A 20389-nucleotide genomic window follows, 5' to 3' on the forward strand; every position below is an offset into this window, starting at 1 on the left:
ATATTCCATACCATATGACATCATGCTCGGTATATAAAGTGGGGGGAAGAAGGAGGAAGAGGGGGATGTTTAGAGTGATGGTGTTTGTCTTCCCAAGTACCTGTTATGCATGATGGGGCCCTGCTCTCCTGGAGATGGCTGAACTCCTGCCTGCCCATGGGAAGCAGTGAATCAATTCCTTGTTTTGTTTCGCTTGTGTGTGCAGCTTTTGCTTTCCCTATTACACTGCCTTTATCTCAACCCATGAGTTTTCTGGTTTTTACCATGCTGATTGTCTCCCAGATTCTGCTGGTGGGGGAGTGAGCAAGTGGCTGTGTGGGACTTGGCTGCTGGCTGGGGTTAAACCACAAAATTCTGTACATCTCTCCTTACTGAGGCTGTGACCCCATCTATAAGGTGGGAATTAAATAATTTTATGTCTCAAGAATATTGTGAGTCTTGATAAACTTTGCAAGTGCTTTGATATTGATTACTGAAAGATGCCATGGTAATGCAGGCTTGTTCCACCTGGAGGTTTATGCTGATTCTGTTGTCTTATCTGAAGAATGTGTTTCAGGAGTTCCAGGTGATTGCTGTGGTCTTCAGTGCCAGTGTAACAGTTCCTGAAGCGCGGCTCGGAGTATCTGTATGTGCCAGTTCTGCCTTCAGTGAAGGCAACTGACTTTGCTTTGCTGCTCTCCTGAGATGGCAGTTCAGCTCTTTATGAAATTGGGCTTGGGGTAGCATTCACTGCTAAGTATTTGTCAAAGGCCCACAGTCTTCAAGTAGCAGCTCATTTTATGTTTTACATTAGGAAGTACACAGCAGAGTAATTGGAGCTCTTTCTGTGAAGAAAGAGGATTGAGCTGGTGCCAGCAGGCATCCAGGTGATAATAGGATTTTGGAAGTCTGGTTTGAGACAGAAAGTGGTCTATACAGATCTCTCTCTCTCATAGAAGCTCAGCCTCTTTTTTCTTTGAGGGCTGTTCAGTAATAATGCCAATCTTAAATAATTTTACTGATTTTAAATTACATTTTTACCTTCAACCCTTCCCCCTGACTTATTTTCTTTATTTTCCTTCTAAATGCAATGTTAGTTGAGCCCAACTAAAAGATGTGACTTTGTGATTGGCTTTCACAAGTTCAGTCAAGCAAAACTCCCACAGTCACTCAGAGGCAGATTCCTCTAGGCCTTTTTTATGCTCTGCCAACTAAGAAGAAGAATGGTTGTGTCTTCTTATCCTAACACTGTATCTCAGCATGTAAGAAATCATTTTTGATGCAACAGATTCTTGTGACAGAAGGTTAAAAACCAGAGGAGTGTTCTGCTGTCTCTCTGCAATTCATGTCCTGAAGTGGTAATTTCCGTGGACAGTTCTTCAGAAATCAACCCTTTTAGTTTTGTTTCCTGTGTAGGCCTAAGACACAGCAGTAGTTTGAGAGTTCATGATTCGTACATTAAAAGGAATTGTGCCATGTTGGAAAACAAGTTCTTTAGTAACCATAAATACAGCTGAATGGGAGGAATAACCAATAAGCCAACAAAGTATGACAGTGCTTAAAGTAACCTTTTTGTAGTCAAGAATGTAGCAGTCAAAATGTGATATTACAGGACATTTTAGAGCTAAAAACATTAATTGTATTTCTGGGGTTTTTTAGTAGCAAGACCTTTAGATTTTAACAAGGCTGTATTTTCAGGTTAGAGGAGGATCACAGTCAAATTTGTCCCATAAGCTGTACATCTGGGAGAGAGGCAGAGAAGTGCTTCTTTAGCAAGTGACTTCATTTTAAAGTATCTGTAATTTGAAGATGCTGCAGGCTTTGTTTGGAGATTTTTAGATAAGCCCAAAAGTAGTAAGCAGTGGAGGTATAATGTTCATGATGAATGTGTGATAAATACAGTTTGTATTTATCACCAAGTGTGTTGTGCTTCTGCATTTAAGTGTATATTATGTTTAAAAAGTCTGTACGTGTGTGTGTTGCTTAGGGATTCTCCTGGATGAAAGTTGCTTATGTAAGTGTAAATCACTGTTTTCCTTGCTGATTTTACAGCAGTAAATCCTTCCATTATTTCCTGGCTATCCAGACCTTATGATACAGTATGTCCTGTTCTGTCATATGTGTGAGAAGGCTTTTTATGGGGAGCAATCAGGCTGGACCCCAATCTCCAGTGCAGTGTTTTTTTCTAATTAAATTGTCACTGGAAGGAATATCCGGAACAGCAGTTTTCATTTTCAGTTGAGGAAAAAACATTATGAGTCTTTGTCATTTGATTAAAAGTTACTTAACCTTTAAATTGCTACAGATGTAAAGATAGCTCTGAGTTTCCAATGTAATCGCCTCCAAGTTAAAATCAGGAAAATCTTTGTGTAATGAAACCCATATGTCATAGTGAAAGGATGCAAAGCATTGGCAGAGTGGGCTGCTCTAGCAGGAGATTCTGCACCCAATCTTGTTAACCAGGACTGCTTTTGGTAATCCCTCATCTCCTCACTTGTAGGAAATCAATCTATACTACTGAATCTTTTCAACCAGCAACTACAAAATTTACTGCAGAGAGGCAGCCTGGGGACAACTGTAGTAAAAAGGAGCCCAAGGCAACAAGGCTAAATGTGGGATTGAGGGATTGAAGTTCTAAAGAGGAGATTATATTAAACCTTATTCCGCTCCCCTATCAAGTAGAAATGTCTCCTCCTCCTTTCAGCCCCAGCCTTTCCTACACCTGTTCTTGAGATCTGCTTGGCAGATCTTGCCAGGCAGCAAACTTAATTCCTACAGTACAGCATTCTCTATTAATTATAATAGCCTGATACCATTTTTCAATATGTTTATCTGAAAGAGTCTATTCAAACACTACTTCCACTGTAACCAGTGCTGATAATATCTTAAAGTGGTTTTTTTCTGTGGAGTTCAGTGTCTTCCTTCTCCCTAGTAGGTGTGATTGTTTGTATCCAAGCTATTGCGATCTATTTATTGTTGATTTTTCAATTGTAGTAGATACACAGTGTAGGCAAGGTTGTAAATCATGACTTGTCATGCAGATTCATGTTTCTGTTTCATGCTGCGCAGCCTCTGTACTGTGTGTTTCCTGGTGCAATGGAAACCTGTGCTCAAGCCCTCTCTTCCCTTGAAGTCTGTGGTTTAAACAATCGTTGTAAAGAAAAAATCTCTGAGGTTTTCACTACAGTTTTGTCCAACCTTTTAATTAAAAAATCCACCTCTATCTACTATTCAACTGGCTTCTGCTGGTCCCTTGGGTAGTTGCTTAAAACTGGTTTTACCATCTCTCTTAGCCTGCAATCGTATTTGGAATGTGGATGATGGTTTCTTCATTCACAAGCTCTTCCCTCACTCCAACAAGCTCCATAAGACCCCATTGGAAATTATATTTTTTATTCCCATTATTAAGAATTCATTTATCAGAAGCAATATTGAGCAGAAAAGTCAATTTAATATTAGAGGCTTTTACTGTGCAAAATTCAAGCTCAAATCATACTCCAGTGCAGCCTAAAGAGAAACAAAGGGGAAGGAATAGCCAAGATGTTTCAACGTAGTACCATGTAATAAAAATTTGGCCTGTGTTTACCAGGAATACATTGAACTATGATTCTTGGGCAGATAAAGGAAACAGCTGAAGCAGGGAAAAGAAGATTGTTAATGTTTGTGAAAACTTGCCCTTAGTTTGGCTGTGATTTTTTTGTCACATGAGGATGTTATTTCCTGGCCATTTTCATACATATACAAAGATGTAAGGTCCTTTTTCTTTTTCAGTTTGGCATCATATCTTTAAAAATAAAGCCCTGGTGCAAGCCTGAGTCTGAGGAGATGAGGAATACAGAATAGCAGAAGGCTGTCTCCTGCTCCTAATGGGATTTTGTAGCAGCATGTGCGAGTTTGTTTCAGAAGTCAGAAATGAACAGATGTTGGTATAAATTACCTCTGTGTCTGATGTCTTGCAAATTAAAAGCGGGGTTGGCATCACTAAACAATTTCACCAGGTTGGGGGGGAGCGGGCGGTGATTATTGTAGCAGGTCGGTAAGAATCTTTAAGCTGCAGCAGAACAGGATAGCAAGGATAAAGGAATGAAGAATAAAATGAGAGGTCTGTGAATTAATCAGAAATGTTAACATCTCCGATGACAAGTGAACAGGCGGGCACGTGCTCTGGAGCAACCTCCAACCCACAGTAATTTCCCTCAGCGCACAGAAGGAGTCTATGCTCTCTGCCTGATTTATAGGGTGCAGCCCTCTTTGGGGGAACAGAATTGTCATGCATTCGTATATCTCCTATATGGGACTTGCACTCTGGAAAACTTTCCACTCTATCAACTACAGTTCGGCTTTGTGCTTTCTCCGCTAAGAGTGTTTTAAAACCGTGCACTGTTGATAGTGCAAGGCAGGAAGGTGTCAGAGAACTGGTACTGAGAATTTTTTTCCAAGCTGAAATTTTAAAAATCTTGCAGTTTTACTTAGTCACGTTCTTTTTGCATAACAACTGAGTTCCCGCCAAAATAACAATTCACTCTGCTCATCTGCAGCACCTTCTATCCCTGTGTCAGCACTTAAAACAAACAAGTTATCTTACAAGTGGGGAGGGCAGAGGTACAGATGAGGACTTTTGTGGTAGTTCATGCTGTGAATCAGTAGCAGTGTTGGGAGTGGATCCCAGGTGATACAACTCGCAGCTGAAGACATGAACCAAGTGAAGAGTGCAGTGACCTGCTAGAATCTGCAGCCAGTCTGAAGCATGTTCCATTTAGGCCAGTGGACTTTGCAATCTATGAGTATCAGTGTATAACAGACCGGTTACATACTTTTACATACAGACATACCATTATTTGTTTTACAGGGAATTTTTTGATGACAATACCTTGGAATAAAATTTTGGGTAGACAAATTAGAATGTAATAATTTAAAGAGAAGGCTTTAAGGCACAATTTTTGACTTTTATGTAAAGAATTACAAAATATTTTTATGTTAGACTGCACATTGAGTATTTTAAGCTGGACATTTTTATTATATTTTAGTTCTGTTTTGACAGATAATCAAAAATGTCAAAAGAAAACCCAACATCAGTAACAAACCCACCTCTAGATTTTATGCTAATTGTAATTTCTGTTGTTCCTCTCAGTAGAGAGGTCAGGAATTGAATGGATAAATCAGAAAATGAATTCTCATCTCCTTCCAGACCATCTTTAGGCTTGGTTTGGGGAACATTCATTCTTTTGTCATTCCTGTGAATAAAAACCTCCATGTTTTGATGCCTGTCAGTCCAGCACAAAGCTTATACCTTTATTGAAAAGAAATGTAGAGGCACCAGTGGGAAGATTGTCTTTCTCCAAGACTCAATTGCTAATGGTGTTGTCTTTGGTGCACTGTATTGTTATTGCAAGACAAGGATAGTATTAGGACTGCTCTGCCAGCTTGTGATCTTGTGAGTTCTCAAGTCAGAAATGTCTCATGCAGAAAAGTGGCTGTGTAAACCCTGCTGTAGTACAGCTACCAGAGATTGATGGTACCAAGAGTGAAAGACATATAAACCTTGCCTTGCTGTATTAAACATCGAAGGACTGACAATGCAGAGTGAGAGAGAAGACCAAAGCTCTATAAACTTTACTTTATTACACTATCCACAGATGAACTGCATTGAAGGAATATAAACCCCATTATATTACAGCATCCAGGGACTGACACTGCTGAGAGAGAGAAAATGCTGTCTAATTTCTGTTGAAGATCATAGCATCCAGGGACCAATAATCCTGAAATGGAGAAAGAGAGAGTTCCATAATCTCTGACAGATTATAGCATCCAGGAACAATTGCATGGAGACAGAGTGATGGAGATGTGGATTTCACCATTCAGAGATGGATAGTACAGAGAAAAGGAGGTGCTGTGAGAGCATAATGCAGTAGGAATAGAAAGCATAGATTGTATGTAATGAGACAGCCTGTGGGAATTATTGCCGAGTTTAGAAGATTCCAGGCCCTGCCTATGCATTTCTACAATATCAGGAAATCAAGCTGGAATGCAGTTTTATTTATTTTCCACTTAAATAGATGAATAAAATAAGCCTTACTCACTTTTGGTACAAGCACAAATCTAACTGAATTTCTTATCCTATGGTTAAAATATGTAAATTATACAATTGTTTACATTTCTTGGCTTTTAAAAAAATATTTATTTATTTTTCCTCCCTTGTGATTTCAGCTAGAGAAATGACTCGAGGGAAATTCCTGAACATCCTAGAGAAACCCAAAAAGTAGCTGCTGCATCTAGTGTTTGGACGAAAATACGCCAACTAGGTCATTTTATGTACTGCGGATACAGATGAAGCCCAGAACTTCTAAGAAGAAAAAAGCTCTTGCTCTAGACCTTCAGAAGCAAACATCTATTTTTGCTTCCACAGCTCATCTCTTTATGGGGGAAAACGTACGGCATACACAGGTCACAAGGACTGCGGATGGTTGTGTTGGAATTTGGACTTATCTGACCATAGAATGTCCAACCTGACTGCTGTGACACAGTTACCTGTTTTAATCAGCTGTTCCAAGTGAACAACTAGTGTCTTTGTTCAGCTGCTCTCAGGGGCAGCCCCTGTTTGAAGTACACACCAGATGGCTGGTGTGCATCGTGAGGCATTGACCCTTTTGTGTGTCTTTTGTATCAGATGCATTGATTTCCTGTGTGTGACTTCTGTGCTAAAGGGTTTGAGCATAGTTTGGGGTGTGGATTAACCAATACTGGTTCAGCAGGAGCATATGCTTTTAGTGTAGAAGCCGAGTGCAGTCTCTGCATTAGATTCCAGTTACTCACTGCCTTCAGAGAAGCATGTCTGGTACTCCAAGGCAGACCTCCAAGCCAGGAGCTTCATTTCCCGGCTGAACGGTTCTCTAGTGAAACTGAGACTGACAGACCACTGGAAGCCGTGTTACTGTGCCATGAAGGAAAATATTCTCACAGAAGCTTTGCCCAGCACACAAAGAAACAGCTTTGTCAGTCCACTGCAATTCTCTGCTTCTTATGGAGCTAGAAACTGGAAAGAGTTACAAAGTTGAAAGGTGCTAATATTTTCAGTTAGCACTCTGAGAAATGGCAACAAGATTTTTAGCCACATTGCAAGGATGGTCTGCCTATACAGACTCTTAGCATTTCTGAAATAACATTTTGTGGTATCTTTAATTACTTATAGGCCAGCACCTCAAAATGTTCTTCTCCTACAGAATTTTTAAGACAAATTTCTGTGACCTGGTCCCTTTCAGCACACTGTTTTTGGCTTTATTCATCTTACAGTTTAATGCCTTTTCCTTCTGTTCATGCACTTTTACGTGTTCACCCCTTAGAAGAGGTAAAGAGCATGTTCAGACTGTTTTATTTAAGAGAATAATTTCTTTTGTTTCATCCTCTTTCCTTTTCCTAGAAAACAACATTTTAAGCATTAGTAAATATGTTCTTTTAGGGTACAATATAATGTGGAAACACTGGGTGAAGAGCAGGGTTTTTTCTCTATTTTGAAATGTTATTTTTATCATGCAGGCTTTTCAAAATTTGTCATTTCTCAGTAGTCACATATGAGAAGAGAAATTACTTGGAAATAGTGCATGTAATAGGCTGTCCTTAGAGCCCTGCATTTTTCTGGGTTTGCAGGGAGAGGAGACTCTTTTCAGGTGCATGTGCAATAAAGAGAGAGAGATTTTTTAAATCAAATAGACTTCTGTGAGTTTTTACTAAATTGCTGATGACCCTTTGGTTTGCTGTCTGTGGTCTTGGTTATTGCCAGTCAGAACTGGGCTTATTTTGGACAGCTCCTGTTAACTAAGTTTAAGTAGTTAGATCCCACATGCTGGAAAGACCTGCACAAATACTGAATATTTAGGAATGTCAGGAGTCTGATTTTAAAGTTAACAGAGTTATTCCTGTGCTTCACAATTTATGCAGGGCTGAGCTGAACAGAAACTCCTTCCCTTGAGAATATGAGAGTTAAGTCAAATGAATGAGAAGCTGAAAGTGGTAGTTCAGAAACAGAAAAAAACCTGATGGTTCAAACTGATGTTGATGTATCTTTAAGCATTGAATTATAATACATTTTGAATGCAAATTTAAGTTTGTATACTATACATATAATATATTTAGGATGACATAATGAGATACTTCATCTGTATCACCAATATGAATTTGTGCATTTTATAGAGGTTTGTTGGTCCAACACATTAATTGAGATCTGAAAGGAGAATATATGGAAGCCTGTTATGGAAGTATATGTATATTTTCTGATATGTGCTGTAAGGAATTTCAAACTTTAGGTAGTTTTTAGTAACATACATATGTTCTTAAAAATAAAAAGAAAGAAAAATCTCCTTCTACCATATGCAGTACTTATCTTCTACAGGGAAGCCATTAACATATGCTTTAGAATTGTGATATTTCTTGGTTTTGTACTTGTCATCTGTAGAGAGGAGTCAGTGATTTTTTTTTTTTAATTGACAATATTTATATATATTTTTGTGTGTTAGCCAGAGAATTTTTTTCTGTCTGGTATTGCTTTGTGGTTTGATAATACACAAATGCAAAGCTCAGAAGTTCGTCTGGGTTTCCAAAATAGCCCTCTGAGATGCAAAAGCTTTTGCTTGGCCACCTAGGCAATACTCTTCCTCAGGCTCTTCTTCACTCATCTGTGTGCCACCACCTCAGGGTTTGGCCTGTGGATGTTCCATTCCCATCAATAAATAAATATTTGTCAGTGTCCACATGGTACTAAGGGGTTTCATACCCTTTTGAACCCCATTTTTTCCTTGAATGGTATCCTTCCTGATATCCATGCAGTTATATATCTATACAAGGAAATCTGAGTGACTTCTTGTTACTGGTAACCTTCTGTATTTTGAAAGAAAAATTAAATTTTGATAAATGATGGGAATGAAGAGTGTAAAAAAAAAAATCAAGATTTGGTCATATTAATTAAGCTAATGCATTGCTTTATGAAGTGTTTTCATGTATTGGTATGTTAAATGCTACTCTGAGTTTCATGGAAGTAAACTCAGTATGTATTTGGTTCCTTTTAAATGCCAGTGTTATTATATATTCATTTATAAAGGCTATTTGCTTCAGTCTTGGACTATCAAATGATTTGCTGTCTAATCCAACTGAGAAAAAATTCTTGTTTGTTATGTTAATAATTATTAAAATAAAAGTCTATGTGCACTGGCAATTGAAAAACATGATACTCCATTTAAATCACTGGTTTGCCATTATGAAATTAACCATTTTGTAACAGTCCTAGAACCCACAGTTCTCGACATTGCCTCATATTTATCTCAAGAAGTCATCTAGCAATGACAGATTAGTGAAAACTGATTAATCCAGCTTGGAGGTAATGTTTGAACCTTATTCTGGTTTGTTTTACTGATTTTTATGTTATGTAAAAATTTAAGGTGCTATTACAAGTCAAATCACGAGCCTGTCTTATCTGTAATCTTCTCTTTGCTTATAAACAGTTGTAGAAGGATAGGGAAGGATATAAACAAAGGGCTTACACAGTGATTTTGCTTTAGGGTAATTTACACAGCATCCAGCAATCTGTTTTAGTTGAATCTGGTCCACAGTAGACCCTTCCCTCCATAAATTTGTCTTAGTCCTAATTTGTCTGTAGTTCTGGCCTCAAAAGTGCCCCTGGACAATGAGTTCCATCATTAAGTTATACAAAGAAAAGTTAAAAATGAAAAGAAAGGGAGTAAAGTAACTACTTGTTTTAAACCTGCTTACCTGATAATTAATTCCATTTTGAATCTTTGATTTCTTTTATTGTCACACACAGATGTTTGGATTTTTTCTTCTTTGCTATCTATGCACTACTCATGATTTTTCAGGTTCTGTTATGTTTTTGGTTCCATGGTTATGTTCACCTTTCTTGTGTTCACAATGTTCAATTGTCTGTCTTCTATTACAGCCTGAGCTGGCATAATCAAAATTGCAGAGTATTCAGAGTGCAAGCATACTGTGGAAGCATGTAAGTCCTAATTACAGCTTGTATTTTGTTACTCTGCTGTTTTCTCCCACATCATCATGGGCTAAATCCTGTTTTGAGTATCTCTAAGAACAGGATCATCAGTTAGATTTGCAGTCTGAGTATGCAGCTAAACTTGTCCACTTCTTCACCCACAGTAACTTGTGCTGGGCAAACAACACTTTTTCCAAATCATGATGACAGTGATGCCAGCAACTCCATGCTGATGAATTGACACCTGGCAATTCCATCATCAGCCTATGCAGTATGTAAAAAAGGTAAATTACATTTTTGTCAAGTGGTCTGAAATCCTGGACTCCTGGGCTCCCACAAGTTCCATAACATTTCATAAACATTTTTGTAATACTTCTAAGCTAATACAAATTTTTAGATATACACAATCAGAAGAAAAAGACAACTTGCAAATTACTATTGCAGAAAATCCACATTGATACATACACCCTCCTAGAGCCAGCAGTCATTCTAAACACCAGAGATACGATCTTGACAGAGGCATTTCAAGCATCCTCACCTTTACTCATCCACACTCTCCTAAGGAAGAACCTCACCCAACAAGGGTAAATGTAATGGGGAAATCTGTCACATCTTTGAACTATCTGAACATAGCAAGCAAACTTAATATAGCATGAAAATAATCCTCACTTCTTTAGTGTTGTACCCCCATCTTTGTATGCCACTGACACTCTTTAAGAATCAGATTTTATTAGAAGATGATAATTCATTGAAAGACTTTTGTAGAAGTTATCTCTGTAGAATGGTCATCTCTGTGTCTTCAGCCCAGAGAATTATAGTTGGACAGAAACTTCCCATGGACCAACAAACTCTGAGCTGAATGAAAATGATTAGAAGAATAAGTGCAAATGTTGTAAACACATTTCTGTAATCAGTATAGCAAAAACTTCCCACTGCAGAAATACCAAATACCATGTTTTTTATGTGCATGTCCCAGTATATACATCAGCCAGAGTGCCAGATATGTCCAAAAGGTATTGTATGTGTGATACCAAATATGCATTGCCTTGATAAGAGATGGACCTTGATATTTTAGAAGGCAAGACAAGAGAAAAAAAAAATTAAAAAGAGAGAAAAAGAAGATCAAGGAAAAGGAATCAAAGAAGACTGAACTCTTTTGCTTTTATATAATACTGGTATTCTTGGAATCAAAGGTATTCTAGAGACATGTTAACTCTGCAAGTCAATCCTTACATCAGTGCTTTGAGTTTCTTTCAAGAGGATCTGAAATGCAAAATCCTAAAGTCAATCATTGTGGCCAGTCATAAAATTCACATAAAGACAGTTAAAAGGTTAAGTGGCCAGAGAAGTATGGACTGATCCAGTTTCTATAGAATGTAATCTGCATTCGTCATAGAGAATGTGCAACAATGCCAGTTTTATTAAGGTTGTGCTAGATTTTCAGCATGGCAGGATCTCTTCACATTTTGACTTCATCTTCCACTGAAACTGCCGATTTTTAGACTTGACCTTTTCTGTGGTGTCCCTTTGAGGGGGATGACTGACTCCAGGCAGCTGATGGTTGTACAGAATAGGCGTTTTCTTGTTGGGTTTGTATGGTTGACCTCTGGCCTGCCTGCTGATTCCTATAATACAGATCAGTGACCAGTGAAGCCAGAACGCTCCCTGCCTGTCTCTGTTATAGACACCTCAGTAAGGAACAGAAAAAAGGAAGAGGACTGAGCTTGAAAGCCCTTACTTAATTGCTAGTAGAAAAAATGGGTAATAAGAATGACCTTGCACCTTATTTATTGACCACATCTCTGGGAGGACAAAGTACTTGACTTGGTTCTGTATCACTTGAAAGGCTGGCTCTGTGGTCCATAGCTGATGAGTAGGCGTAATAATATAGGGTAATTAAATTTTGTGCTTGCAGGCACTTAGATGCCAGGGAGGATTTCCCTTCCAAAAATACCACACGCATATAACCACTTTCTTCATAATCACAGAATTCTAAAGCTAATCCTGAAGTTTCAGAAACTTGTCATCTTCCACTTATTACAATAGCCCAAAATGCAGCAAGTTGTGTATGAAAAGGCAGGAAGAGAGCTCATCAGCTGCATGAGAATGAAGGACAAGAGACCATCAGAGCAATCCAAGTGGACACAGATGCTCAGGCTGCCTGGTTCTGTGGCCTTCAGTTTGTTTTCCTCTCTCTGTATTAAAGTAACTTATTAGTTATGGCTAGTTTTAATTTATTTTATATATATATATATACACACACACACATGTATACGCACACACATATACATATATAATCCCAAATTGCCTTTCAGGGAAAGCACTGGCATCTGTCTTCCTGTTGTACTCTGCATGGATCAGCTTGTCACTCTGTCTTGGGTTTCTCCCCCTTTTTAGCACACTGAAGCCAACCAGCATGTGTAAAACCAGCGGACAAATCGCTTCTCTAGGGGTTCCTTGTGGGAGGAATCAGGGTGAGCCCTGATTTGCAGGAGGGATCAGTTTGTAATCAGATGCATGGGAGGCAAAGGGATCTGCAGGCCACGGCTATCCTTAACAGGATTAGCTGTGATATTTTGCTCAATATGAACTTGTAATCAAAAATTAGGGCAAATGTTTTGCTAAAAAGTATTTGATTGATGATGGTTTCTCAAGGAAGTGTCAGATTGAAAGTCAGAGGTAGTATGCCTTCCTTTGCCTTGTTTTGATAAGGGAGCTTGAGCTGGCATCTCCTACCTCCCTCACAACTCATGTTTTCAATCCTTTTGTGGGCATCTTTAAAAACCTGCCCTGTGAGACCCAGCACGTGTTCCCTTCCACGAGAACTGACAGGGTCTTGTTTACACGTGCTCATTCCCAGCCTGAACTCTGAGGCATTCCCTCACTGGAGAAAAGTGTATGTCAGGTGCTGCATTTCTCCAAGGGGAGTCCCCAGGAAGCCTTAGCAGAGACCTAAGGCAAATCTGTGCAGTCAGATGTTTGGTTTTGATGGTGCATTTCTCCATGGAAGCGTGAGTACCTGTGACCACCACTGGAGATGACAGAGGAGAAGGCAGACCAAAGAGTTGAACTTGGGTTTCCACCACGCAGGGAGACAGTGGAGATGGAGTAAGGATGGAGAAGTTCCATGTCTCCAGCACCTTGTGGCTGCTGCCCAGCCACCAGCCCCGTGCCGCGTAGCTGGGCCCCAGCGCCTGGACTGCTTTTCTGGCTGTTTCTCCCCGTCCCCCTTCTCCTGCCGGTGCCCGAGAGGCGGCTCCCTGTCCGTCTGTGGCGCAGGGAGCGCTGGCTGCCGCTTGTTAGAAGAATTCCCCCAAGTCAGACCTATGGTACGAGCCGTGTGAAGCGGAAGACAATTAGGGGCTTATTAGTGTCCTGGGGAGACGTGTAACTTGTGTTGCTGGGACTTACCAAAACAGCGAGAGTCTTACCGGCAAGCTCCAGCCGAGAAAAGACTGAGGGATTGTCTCACCTAATTATGGGGAATGGGCCTCTTTGTGTTTGTGATTCGGTACGGTTGTCCGATCGCTTTTCTCTGGCTGCTGGCTCAGGCCGAGCTGGAAGTGTGCTAATTAGAAGAGAAATGGACGTAGTGATCCTGTCAGCTCTTGTTACCGGCGTGGACAAAGCCGAATATTATTCTGAAGCAGTGTTTTGTGAGTGTCCCCCTTCCAGCTCTCATTAAGGGCAAGGTTGGTGGACGGGGAGGGGACTTGACCACATGGGTTGGCTAATGGAGCACAGTTACCGTTACTGTGCTAATTAACGGGCTCAGGAGGCAAATGTTTCTCCAACCAGCAGTCCCAGCAGCTGCACCTGGTGCTTCCAAAACCCAGCCATCTCACTGGGCAAGCAGGCAAACAAATGTGTGTACCAGCGGAAAGGGGGTTACCTGTGACGCATCCATGCCATCCAAAAGTACAGAAGAACCATTAAAATAGTCAACAGAGAGGGGGAAAGGGCATAGTGCTGCAGTAGCAGCAGGTCAAGCTGCAGCAGTCCCTTCTCCCCAAGTTACCCTTCATATAGAGGGCAGTGTGTCAGCAGCTGCCCTTGGAAAGTAGGTAGCAGAGAGACTCAAGGAATATATCTTCTGTGAGTTGTTGTGATCATCAGAGGTCCCAGTGTGGCCAGGAAGGGGAAAGCTGGAAAGATGAGAGGTGACATGGAGGTGAATCAGACTATCCTTCTCTATGCTGATGGGAGGTCTGAGGTGGCAAGATGTATGTACGTATCAGGATGTTTCTTTTGCTCCAAAAGGCAGCTAGGCAACATTGAAATGATTCACACAGGTTAAGGTAGGTGAAGAGGATGACTAAAGGAGCCATAGGAAATGTTGAAAAAACCCCCGTGCACTTATATGCCACTAGCCTAAAACTACTACAGTGAGAGTAGAGAGTGTAATGGCAGAAAGTGACCTACTACAGAGTAGAGAGAGTCAGAAGACAAAACAGGAGCCATAGCAGGTCTGTAGAGTCACAGTGGCTGAGATAGACCCAGCAGAAGGCAAGAACGGTGTGTGATGAGGAGGCTCAGTGGAAGTGAGTAGTTTTCTTAACTTGTCACACAGACTTTCATTTTAATGCATAGATGTTTTGTAAACAAACACAGTAATTGCTAGTTGATGTTTCCAAAGTTATGCAATATATTAGCTATTAAGTCTGATTTGGATGTTGTGGTCATTCTAAAGGTCCTTAATTAATGTCTATGCATTAAACATAGTAAAACATAAAACTATGTCTTAAAGCTTTTAATTTGCTTTCCCTGTTTTAACAATGTACTCATTGCATGCACTTGCGCAAACTTGGGAACTGTTTTCAGTCATATTTGGTCAAGGGTTAAAGTTACAAGAAGTTCCCTCTTTTGTTTCTTGGATTCTTTGTCCCCGGTGGTGAAGCTGTTCCAGCAAGAGGGTTAGCTGTGTCTTCCCAAGGCTCCAGCAGCGGTCTCCTGTCATCATGGATGGAGCTTGAACTTTGCTCTGTGCTTGTGTCTCCTTATTTTTCTGTTTCCCATAGCTGTGAACCCAGCAAGGATCCTTCCGCTGTGGCAGCACATACACTGTCCTTACCCTGCAGTCCTGCAGAGCTGTAAAAGCCTTTCCCTTTTAGCTGGGGTTCATTTCCTACTGGCTGCTGTGATGGCTTGAATCTTAGGAGTCTTGACGCGGAGAGTGATCTCCAAAGAGGGCTTGAGAAGTATCTTCCCTGCAAAGAGGTTTATTCTAGAAGGAGGAGATATGTAATCCTCTTACTAAAACACAGAGAGGAAAGGAGAAAATGTTTATTGCTCCTGCCTTATCCCAGTGAGCTGGCAGCTTTTATGCTGCCTCACGAAGAGAGAGAGGCAAAGAGAAACATCTATGAACTCCACCTGACCTGAGGCTCTCCTGTGGATGCTCAGTCTCCACTGCTTTCAAGTGTCCCAGCAGAACAGATCTGTAACCCTAGTGTCTGAAAAGGAAAAACTACTGCCTGTTATACCACATGGCCACTTACCTTGCCTTCCAGATGCTTCAGTTTTGGTCTTAGGAGCAATCCCAAATCAATGACAGAAAACTAGAGACCATTACACTCATTTCAGTTTTTGTGCTCTGGAAGCTCAGGAGTCAAGTGACCTCCCTGAGTAAGGGTTGGTGACACTTGCCATGTCAAGCCTCCCTCAAGAGACTGGACATCACAGGCAGACGCCAGGAGAAAAGTCTACAAGAAGACACATGACTGGTTTTGCCAATTTATCTCCATTTCTTTGCCTGAGGAGGTATTGGGGTCCTTGCTTGTTACACCTCTATTTTACTGGCCTGTCATCTTGCTGTATTGATAATGTCATGCCAAATTTCTGACTTCCACATATAGATAAGGATCGAGTGAGTTGGTTTTATGTCCTTGTGAGGAGGACATTCTGATGAAGAATATTCTTCATACAGATTAGCAGCACTCAAAAACATTGTGAAGATGGGTGAAAAATATGCAGATGGAGGGAAAGGGTGCAACGGCTCCTTTTGGCCTTCACTGAGACCTCCTGGCATTCACATAATGCTTACTAATTGTACAGTGCCTTGCCTCTGGGCTGGAGTGGTGTTTGGAGGACATCTCTTTAGTAGTTTGAGTTATCAAATGCACCACACTAGTCATTTAAGTCATGGTGACCTCAGCAAGTATCAAAGCTTTATTGTGCTGTCATTCACAGAAACACAAAATTAGGCGGTCTCTGTCCTCAAGAGGTTATAAGCAGATGAAACAGTAAGAGAGTGGGAGGAGAAAAGGAGACATCAAGATGTAAAGAGACTTGTTAGAGGTTATCCATCACAGTTCAAACCCTGTAACTTCTTAGCCACAGTCAAGTGGCCCTTCCAGTGCTTGCCGTCTGCCTTGTTGTTTCATTAAATAGATGTGGTTTTAAAAGTAAATAAATAAATAAAAATGCAAATGCCTAAACAACTGGCAGGCATTAGAAATTTAAAGAATAATAAATTACAGTGCAATACCAGCCATTTTAATATTTTTTAAAGACCTGTGAAAAACTATTCTATGAATTTAATTTTTTAAGTAACTTTTTGCAGTGTTAAAGATTTAATTTAATTAATTTAAAACAGAACACTAAAAATGAAGGTTTCTCATAGTGCTTTTAACTGCTACAGTGTGCACAGTGTACACATGCATTTAGGAGAGAGTGATGAGCATTACAGAGATCCTAGTAATAGTTATAATATCTTCACTGACGTATAACACTATTTTGATCTTGTACACTCATGCAGAGAGGGTGTAAGTGCTACTTTCCAGATTTCATGTAACTCCACAGCTGCTCCAGTCCAAATGTTTGTCAACAGACCAGGGCAGGAAAAATGTAGTTTTCCTAATTCTGCCACATGGAAAACCTTACTCTTGCTCTGATGCTCTGGGGGTCTGATCCTGTGTTAACAGAGAACATTATTAAAATGATCACTGCAGCTCTCTAGGGAGCTTAAAACTATTTGCTCTAGCAAAAGAGAGATGATTTCTCTCATTCACTTCAATAGTTTGAAAACGGAGGAACTTGCTACAGTAAATATTACTGTACCCCATTTGTGTAATGCATCTGGGTAAGGTTTACAGGAGTTTCACTAGCAAGTATCAAAATATTATCAGCAAGTTTTTTTGGTGGGAGATGACTGTGAAAATGGAGTGATATGGAAGACTGAAAGAAAAATACAGGTAAGTGAGAAGAATTTAAAAATAGGGTTCTTAGAGGACAAGAGACCAAGAGAGATGACAAAGCACGGTTTGGAAGACAACAAGGCCTGAGCAGGAGGCTGGGGCAAATGCAAAGGACCAAAGGAGTCAGATGGTTACAAATGCAATTTAAGGAGAAAAATTATGAAAGAAACACAAGGGGAGCAAATAGGAATAGGTAATGGGTTTCAGCAAGGAGATCAGAGAAAAGCAGAAGTTTCATGAGCAGTGGAACTAGAAAGGGAAGCATGGTGTTCCTTGTGAATGTGTCTCTCAAGACCGCATCGTGTGGATTCTCTAGATGCCTCCCATAGGATGTGCTCACACTTCATTAAGGGCAATCATTGGATTTTTTTTTTTGGTCATCCCATTAGCGTAACAAAATGTACAGAAATGTATTACCTGCACTCTGGAAGTTGTCTGAAACTGGCCTAGAGGTGCAAAAGTCATTGGGACACCCATGTACACCTGTGGATGGAGGCTGAGATTAGATGGTTAATAGCTGAAATTGCAAATGGACAGAGTGAGTGATAGAGAATGGGAAAACATTAGGAAAATGGGGATTTATGTCTGCTGTTAATGCATTTAATTTGCTTTACTGCCATTTCCTTTCCTGGTTTTACATTTTTTAAAAAATGAATGAGGATCTATTTAAAGCCCTCCTCCCAAATCAGGCTAACTTCACTGTGAGTGTCTGCACTGGTTGTTTCTGGGGAGAAGAATCTCTTAATAGCAGTTTTGTCTCCAGCATGTGACAAGAGAGACTGCAGGAGCTCCCCTACCCGCTATACCATCAAAACCTGCTTGGAACCTTACTGAAAACATATGTGGGAGACAGATACTGCAAAAAGTCTTCTGGTCATTCCGTATTGGGGTGAATTGTAGCTGTACTGCTCAAACTCTCCTGTTGTTTTTCTGCTGTCCTACACTGCAAATTCCCATCTCATTGGTTCCTGCTGCAGTGATTCTCATCTGGTGTTCTCTAGGGACCTCCTCCTGACTATACTGTAGTTTGTACAATACTTGTATTTTTGCTGGGATCCAATTTTATTATCAGGTGGTCTATCGCACAGGTCCTTCCATATTTCACTCTCTTAACAAAATTTCTTGATTTCCAGGCAGAAGGTGTCATGTTAAGAGGTGTTAAATAGGACAGAACTGACTGCTGATCCCTGGGAGACCTCTCCCTCCAACACAATACCTTTTTATGCATCATTATCCTTTATTTGTGGGTCTCCAGCCAATTTTTCTTTCCATCTAGTGGTGTAGCCAAACCCATTTGCATTAATTTTGAGTAGGATTTATCAAATCTTTACTAAAATCCGAATGTATCAAATCCATCATGTTCCCTTCATCCACTAATTTTGTAATTCTATTTTTAAAAGCAATCAATTTTCTCCATCACAATTTGTTCTTTAGAAATCCCTAGTGCTGATGCTTGTTTTCTGATCTCTAGGTGGTTAGTGATTTTTTCCCCATTTTTAAAATTCTGTTATTTTACTGGCAATAGATATTCCTGAGAACTCTAATTGTCCTTTTTTTAAATTTATTTTAATGATCAATAACACAATTCCTTTTCTCTAATCTCTAGGCAGCTTCCTAGTTTTTGTAACTTAACAAAATTATTGTCCATGACAAAAAAAAGTAACATTTGTCATTTTTCTTGTAGCAAGTGGGTAAAGTCTCTTTGTCACAAACCCCTGTCCTGAAAACTTGAGTGTACAGGCAGAGTGCTATATATTTGATGAGCCAAATGTAGTGTCAGTGAAACAAATGTGTGGATATCATTGACTTCTTAAGTGAATGCATTCAGGCTTTTTGCCTGGTAATATCCATTCTGGTCAATTGTTATTGCTTACAGAAGTAGCAGGAGGGCATTTGTATGTTTTTTTTATTATAATGTTCATAAAAGTCTTTAAGATGAAATAAAAATATCATCCAAATAAGCTACATACATATTTGTATACATACGTAAGCTAAAGTATTATTGAGGGAAGATAACAAAAAGAACACTATCTTATCAGAGCAATAAATTAATTTAGTCTCAGCATTGAATTGAAATTGGTCATCAAACTAATGCCAAAACAATCAACCTCTATAAATTCTGAGAAGCTGTCCTGCTAAATTGGTTATAAATCCCAGCTTGGAGCTATACCAAAGTAAACAGTCTGTGCTTTGAAGGGGTGAGTATCTGATGTCTTTTAATGTCTAGTGCCTACACAACTTCAAAATACCTTTATTTGGGAGAAGGTATGGATAGATGCTCTGAATCAGCTGTCCCCATACTTCTTTCCTCAGACTCCCCCAGATCTGCAGGAGGTGCTGTCAGTGCATTAGACAGAAGACGATGCACAGGCAAACCTTTTGCTACTTGTGCCTGATTTCTGCTGTTATATGGCAGATCACCCAATACTGCCATGCCAGTTCCACATTTACCAAAGTGCCCTCTTCATTGGACTCATGGTCCTTGGTTGGATGTACAGAGAGGTGGGTCCTAGGAAGGAGAAATTCGCTTGGTGTCTTACTCTTTTCAAGGTAACCAACTGCTCTCGGGGACTACAGGAGACTGACTAATCCTCCCAGTGACTTATTGATCCAAAAAGATAAAGGTTTCCTTCTCTTTGGTTCTCATGGTTCACACTGTCTTGCAGCATCTTCAAACAGAACAGGTATAAAGTCCCCCTTGGGACTCTTCAGTTAAACTGGTTTGCAACAGATCAGCACTGCTGTGGACGAAGATAAACAGTCTCATGTAAGCTAAATGTTCAGAAGTATTCTTTATTTTTTACATCATGGAACCTGATGGCTTTTGGTTCTCCTCTCACCTCAAAATGTTAAAATGCAGGACACATTAGAATAAGGTGGTTTGTTCTTATTTGGGTCAGTCAAATGTCAAAATTCCAGCATTTAATGGAAAATTTAATATATTTAATTTTAATTATTTGAAATAATTAAATAATTAAAATAAATATATTTAATTTATTTTAATTCCTACAGAAATAGTAGGAAAAATACTACACAAAGGTCAGTCATTCGACATTTATTCATCTGCAAAATAAAAACGCATTTGAGCTAATGATAAATTTCGCAATTGCTATTTCTTCTGCTAACATAAAATTAGATAAATGTTCTTATTTTTCTTGCAAACAAGATAATTACAGCAACGCTCTTACTCCTGAGCAAGGCAATCGGTCAGGCAGCTTCT

General features: G+C 39.8%; 1 protein-coding gene and 1 long non-coding RNA gene across 2 annotated transcripts in view; one reads left to right on the forward strand and one right to left on the reverse strand.

Annotated features, from left to right (window-relative positions):
* LIN52 (lin-52 DREAM MuvB core complex component) overlaps positions 1-8313 on the forward strand; it is a gene marked incomplete at its 5' end in the record, with an annotated part of 40176 nt that extends 31863 nt beyond the window's left edge. The window contains one exon of the mRNA XM_029964091.1: positions 6187-8313. Coding sequence (XP_029819951.1) covers positions 6187-6242 — 56 coding nt within the window. The remainder of the gene's footprint in view (positions 1-6186) is intronic.
* A 3045-nt stretch (positions 8314-11358) lies between these two features.
* Positions 11359-13730, reverse strand: LOC115307929. Its single transcript, XR_003916284.1, has 3 exons — positions 13446-13730; positions 12993-13297; positions 11359-11598 (listed from the first exon to the last, which is right to left on the reverse strand). It is a non-coding gene; the product is annotated as an uncharacterized LOC115307929 (long non-coding RNA).
* Positions 13731-20389: the final 6659 nt, after the last annotated feature.

The sequence above is a fragment of the Manacus vitellinus genome, unplaced genomic scaffold, assembly GCF_001715985.3.
Source record: "Manacus vitellinus isolate BGI_N305 unplaced genomic scaffold, ASM171598v3 scaffold_6_pilon, whole genome shotgun sequence".
NCBI lineage: Eukaryota > Metazoa > Chordata > Aves > Passeriformes > Pipridae > Manacus > Manacus vitellinus.